Below are 6,081 nucleotides of genomic sequence, written 5' to 3' on the forward strand. Positions count from 1 at the left end.
GTGTACCCGCACTTGAATCAGATGGCACAAAGTTTAGTATAGATTGTTTTTTCAATAATTTTTTTTTGGTAAACAAGTAGAAGCATGACGTATTAAATGACTTGTACAACCAGATTTGGGAAAACTAAGAATTCTTTTGCAATACTTACATTTAGTTTTCCGTTTTCCACTTAAGAGGAAAGGTTCGTCAAAGTCCTTCCGTACTTCAGATGTCCTTGCTCTCTTAGCAGGTTGGGATACATCTTCCTTATTTGTCTCTGATTGGTTGTTAATGGGTACCCCTTCTTCAACGTTGTCCTCCTCCTCCAATTCAACATTGGGTATTTGCATTTCGTCACCGTGATTCACAAAAAATTCTTCAACAAGAGGTGTAGAAGAACAATTAGGAGTTGGTAATTGTGTATAATTACATTCATCTGAGGAAAAATAATGCAACATAAAAAAATTAGAGACAATGCACAAATGCACAGTGGTATTATACAATTTCAATTACCAACTATTTTAACAATTAAATTCTCTATTTTAACATGCACCCACAAATTATGAAGAAATATGAAACTTATTGCACGAGTACAAGACATTATTTAACAAAAAATTTATAATAAATTTAATAAGTACAACCGGAAACACAGTAATTTGACCAAAAAATTAACAAATTTAAACAAAAATAAATTAATTTATACTCATAGCCAAACAAACTCGTACAGGATATTAAGCATAGATAAACGAATTTGATTATGTTGTTCATAACCAAACTATGAAATCAAATCTTGCTTAATTACATAATCAATATATCACTCATAACTAACTTAAATAATTTCATGAGATAATTGAATGAAAATCACCTGCCATTTTTTTGTCGGAGCTTCGGAGGACTAACGGACCAAAAGAATGAGACAAACAGGTGAAATCGGAGTTTGATCGGAAGATTACTCACCCGTCAAAGGATTGTTTAATTGGATCAGAGGAGTGAGGCAAACAATGGAGTGAAGAACTAAGGGAGGCAATCAGGCAATAACGACTAGGGTTGAAACTTGAAGGTATATTGAGATGTGTATAATGGAGGGTAAATCTATAAATGAAAATGAGGCCCAATATAAGAATTGGGAAATATGTATGCAAAAAAAGTCTAAATAGTTTTATTTATTTATTTATTTATTTATTTATTTATTTGTTATTTTTTTAATATATATAATAAAATGTTAATATAAAAATAATATTCGAGCTTGTTCATGAGCTTTCGAGCCGAGCCATGGGTGGCTCAGGCTTGGCTTGTTAAGATGTCGAGCCGAACTCGAACTCGAGTCGAGCCCGCTCGAGCCGAGCTTTGATCGAGCCGAGCATCGAACAGTTCACGAGTAGGATCGGCTCGTTAACACCCCTAGCCGCACCAATGGTTAGAAGCCTACCATCTTCTAAATTAGGGATTGAGCTTCCCAATGATTCTAGGGGTGAAAGTTCAGTTTGCGGTGTAATTTATATCCCAAACCAAAACAAAACCACATTAATTCGATTTTGTGATTTATTTTCAAACCACACCACACCATATTACTATTGAAATTAAACTAAACCAAATCACACTGTTTTAAATTTGGGTTTTCAAAACAAAACCGAACCACACCGAAATTTTTCATCCTCCTCCTTTTTGCTCCATCTAACTGGGCATTCACTCCAACATCGCCCACATTAGTTGACATTCTAGGACAAAAAAAAACCCAAATTTTATTATTTTTTGGCTTTATATATGTAGAGTAGAAATTAGTATTGGGTTAGGATATAATTCGGTTTGGATTTTGATTTTTGGTTTTTCAAATCTTAAAACTGAAACCAAACCATATTAGTTCGGTTTTAAGATTCTCAAATCGCATCGAACCGTATTAGAAAAAACCACACCACATTTCTAATTTGGTTTGGTTTGCGGTATGGTTCGATATTAATTTAAACCGCATTAATTTCACCCTTAAATGATACCTAACATTCTGCTAATCCTAACTCTAAATCTACCTTGCCTAGAACAATTGGACTCAGACTTGGTAGAAGGTAAAACCATAAGCCTCAAATGTAATACCCCGTATTTTATAAAATATTTATTTAATTATAAAATATATTTTGGGTCAAACCATTTTAATTATTGGATTATAAATAAAGCAAGTATTTATATTTGGGTCAATAATCCAAATGTAGCTCATTTTCATAATAAACCAATTCATCTTGCTCTTGTATTTGGGTTAACTATTTTAACTCCATGACTGTATGAAGCCCAAACCTACTCTAATTACCCTACACTATATATATCTAATAGATCCCTAAAATTCCCCATACAAATAGTCAAATGGTCAAAATGGACTATTTTTCCTTTTCTTTTCTTTTCTTTCTCTTCTTTCAATTCTTTCCTTTCCCCTTCACCCTTCACGTGAAAACAAAGAAGCCCCCACCGCAGCTGCTAACACGCGGCCACCGTCGACTCGCTCCAACCGGAGTTCAGACGCCGGTGACGCCCTGCCACCTGACCAGTGACCACCACCCATAGCCCTTGCCTCCCTCTCCCTTGCGTGAACAAGCAGCAGTAGGGACGCGGCTGCTGTCCGTCCAGCCTTGTTGTCGGCCAGCCACCTGTTGTCGCCGACAACCTGTTGGTGGTCGCCCGGACCACCACCGCCGTACCATCTTTTTTCCTCCCTTCTCTCTCCTTGGTTTTATTGTATTTATGCTTAATGCTTGTTGATAATCTTGAGAGAGTATAGAAGAATGAGAATTGTATTTCTTGATCATATTATTCCACCAACATCAATATTTATACAAGATTTCTCCTTGAGCAACAAGAAAACCAAAATTTATATAACTTAGGAAACTAATTATCATTTCCTAATATAAACTAGAAAATATATCTTGCATAATCACATAATATTTTGTAAAGATATTATCATATCTTTCGTAATACCCCCCCCCCCCCCTCAAGTTGGAGCACTTGGATTAAAGATGCCCCACTTGCTTAGAAGATATTCAAATTGTGTCCTACCCAAGGCCTTTGTAAAGATGTCGGCCAATTGCTCATTTGTACGCACATGAGTAGTAGTAATAAGACCCTCTTGAATAGCATCACAAACAAAGTGACAATGCACCTCAATATGTTTAGTGCGCTCATGAAACACGGGATTTTGAGCAATATGAATAGTTGCTTGACTATCACAAAAAATAAGTATGGCTCGTGGATGTTGAACACCTAAACTTAGGAGCAAGACTTTTAAGTATTTCATTTCACAAGTGATACCATACATCGACCTATATTCAGCTTCGGGAGAAGAAGTGGCAACCGTGTCTTGCTTCTTTGTTTTCCACGCAATTGGTGATTTGCCCAAGAAGACCAGCCACCCAGACAGAGAACGCCGAGTGAGAGGGCAAGTTGCCCAGTCGGAGACACACCACCCTTGCAATGTGAGCTCACTATTTAACCTTAGTAAAATTCCTTGACTCGGAGTGCATTTGAGGTAACGCACCACTCTCATTGCTGCCTCCCAATGCTCTTGTTTTGGTGCTTTCATGAACTGAGACAAGACGTGCAACGAGTAAGTTAAGTCTGGGCGAGTTACTCCCAAATAAACCAAACGCCCAACAAGGCGTTTATACGCAGTAGGGTCTGTGAGAAGAGGCCCAGTGGCTCGAGCCAATTTATGGTTTTGTTCCATTGGGGTGTGTGCAGGCTTCGACCCCATTAAACCCGTCTCCGAAATTATGTCTAGAGAATACTTACGTTGGCTTAAAAACAGCCTCGTAGGACTCCTAGCCACTTCAATGCCAAGAAAATATTTGAGTACTCCCAAGTCCTTCATATGAAAACAAGAACTCAAATAATGCTTGAATAATTTTATAGCATTTGAATTATTTCCGGCTTCAATTAAATCATCAACGTAAACAATAACGTTGAGTTGAATAGACCCCTTGGTTTATGTAAAAAGAGAGTAGTCCGGGTAAGATTGTGCAAAACCATAATTTTTCAAAGCAGGGGTGAGCTTGGCAAACCAACACCCAGGAGCTTGTTTGAGACCATATAACGATTTTCTGAGTCGACAAACAAGACCCGACTCATAAAAAGTATAGCCTGGAGGAAGTTTCATATATACCTCCTCATGTAAATCACCATGGAGGAAAGCATTGTGCACATCCATTTGATGTAGCTCCCAATTTTTTGAAGCGGCTATAGCAAGAAAGGCACGAACTGTTGTCATCTTGACCAGCGGGGCAGTTTCATCATAGTCAATGCCTTTGGTTTGATGATTACCAAAAACAACCAATCAAGCTTTTAATCACTCAATGCTACCATCAGATTTGTACTTAATTTTGTACAACCATTGGCTACCAAGAGCCTTTTTCCCGGGAGGTAATTTCTCCAAGGTCCACGTGCCATTATTTTCAAGAGCACTCATTTCTTCTTTCATGGCTATTTTCCAATCTTCATCTTGCATCGCCTCTTTGAAGGAACGAGGCTCTCTTCCTGCTGTTATTGCTGCAACAAAATTGTGATGTTTTGCAGAAAACTTATCACAACTAATATAATGTGCTATAGGATACGGCATACCTGAGGGAGGTGTGTTGACTGGAGCAGGTGAAGGAGATGGACTATTTCGAGTAACCTGTGTGTGAGTCACAAAATCCTTGTATTTGCTGTTGGCAAATTTTTCTCGACATCCACGCCCCATAGCCTCAGGTGTCGTGGCTGCTGCATTCGGCTCTGCTTGGATGGTGGTCTCGGCAGGAGGTTGCACTGTGGGTACATCATCCACAAGCGGCGCATCATCGAAGGTAGTATAGCCTTCCCCGAGAGTATATAAAAGATCCAAGTCATCTCCCATGCCAACATTAGAATCCATACTAGGAGTTGAAGTATCAATATTTGTACTTTCGGCATCCAAATAGGGGTACACATCCTCATAAAATCGAATATCCCTTGAGACAAAAAATTCCTTTTTATCTAAGTCATACAAATACCATCCCTTTTTCACAAAAGGATAACCGACAAAGACAAACTTTCGACTACGACTCGCAAATTTATCACCTTTTCCCTTTTGATTATGAGCAAAACATAATGACCCAAACACACGCACCTCATTAAGCAAAGGTGGAGTACCAAATAACAATTCATAAGGGGTTTTATTGTTAAGAAGAGCAGATGGTGTTCTATTTATTAGATGTGCAGCCGCAAGAGCACACTCTCCCCAAAAATAAATTGGTAACCCCCCTGAAATCGAAGGGCACGAGCAACATTAAGAATGTGTTGGTGTTTTCTCTTTACCCTCCCATTTTGTTGAGGAGTTCCCACACAAGATGTTTGAAATAGAATGCCTTAAGCCAAAAAATAATTTTTCAAAGAAAAGAATTCAGTACCATTATCACTTCGTACTATTTTTATTTTCTGGGAGAATTATCTATCAATCATGGCTATAAATGACATAAACATCTTAAACACCTCTGTTTTATCAATCAACAAATATATCCAAACGACACGAGAATAATCATCAACTAATGTAAAAAAATAATGAGCTCCACAAGAAGAGGGTTCATTGTATGGCCTCCATAAATCACAATGAACTATTTCAAAAATACGAGAAGCTTTATTTTCACTTAAAGGAAATTTGTCCCTAGTGTGTTTAGAACGATGACACACTTCACAATATTTATTTAAATGACCCCTAGAATTGCTAAGAAAAGGAAGGAGTTTTACAACTTTCTCGGAAGGATGCCCTAAACGTCTATGCCAAAGCTTCAATGTGGACGAGTCTTCAATAGAAACGGCCGCTATGGATGCCTCCTCTCGAAAATAGTATAGTCCATCCCTTAGATCACCCGTGCCAATCACCTCTCTCGTGCGTTGGTCCTGTATAGTACATGCAATAGAGTTAGTTATGACTTCACAATAGCTAGTGAAGCACAATTGTGAAACCGAAATTAAGTTGCAATTTAATTTAGGTACAAAAAGAACATTGTGGAGAGTGATTTTGTCATTTAATTTGACAACCCCCTCCTTCATAGCAATAACATTCTGACCATCCGGAAGGCCAACATTACAAGGTGACACATCCCGAA

At 38.1% G+C, this 6,081-nt stretch overlaps 1 protein-coding gene across 1 annotated transcript; it reads right to left on the minus strand.

Annotated features, from left to right (window-relative positions):
- Nucleotides 1-2,954: 2,954 nt before the first annotated feature.
- Nucleotides 2,955-4,226, minus strand: LOC110737266 (uncharacterized mitochondrial protein AtMg00810-like). The gene is made up of 2 exons (XM_021917612.1): nt 4,122-4,226; nt 2,955-3,824 (listed from the first exon to the last, which is right to left on the minus strand). Exons 1-2 carry the CDS (start codon nt 4,224-4,226, stop codon nt 2,955-2,957), a joined length of 975 nt encoding a protein of 324 aa, XP_021773304.1.
- Nucleotides 4,227-6,081: the final 1,855 nt, after the last annotated feature.

Source organism: Chenopodium quinoa, unplaced genomic scaffold, assembly GCF_001683475.1.
Source record: "Chenopodium quinoa cultivar QQ74 unplaced genomic scaffold, ASM168347v1, whole genome shotgun sequence".
Lineage (NCBI taxonomy): Eukaryota > Viridiplantae > Streptophyta > Magnoliopsida > Caryophyllales > Amaranthaceae > Chenopodium > Chenopodium quinoa.

Coding starts and splice junctions, on each gene's coding strand:
- LOC110737266 (XM_021917612.1), bottom strand. CDS start 4,226: ATGACAACAGTTCGTGCCTTTCTTGCTATAGCCGCTTCAAAAAATTGG. Junction 3,825..4,121: donor ATGGTGATTTACATGAGGAG/GTATATATGAAA, acceptor TTTCATATGAAG/GACTTGGGAGTACTCAAATA.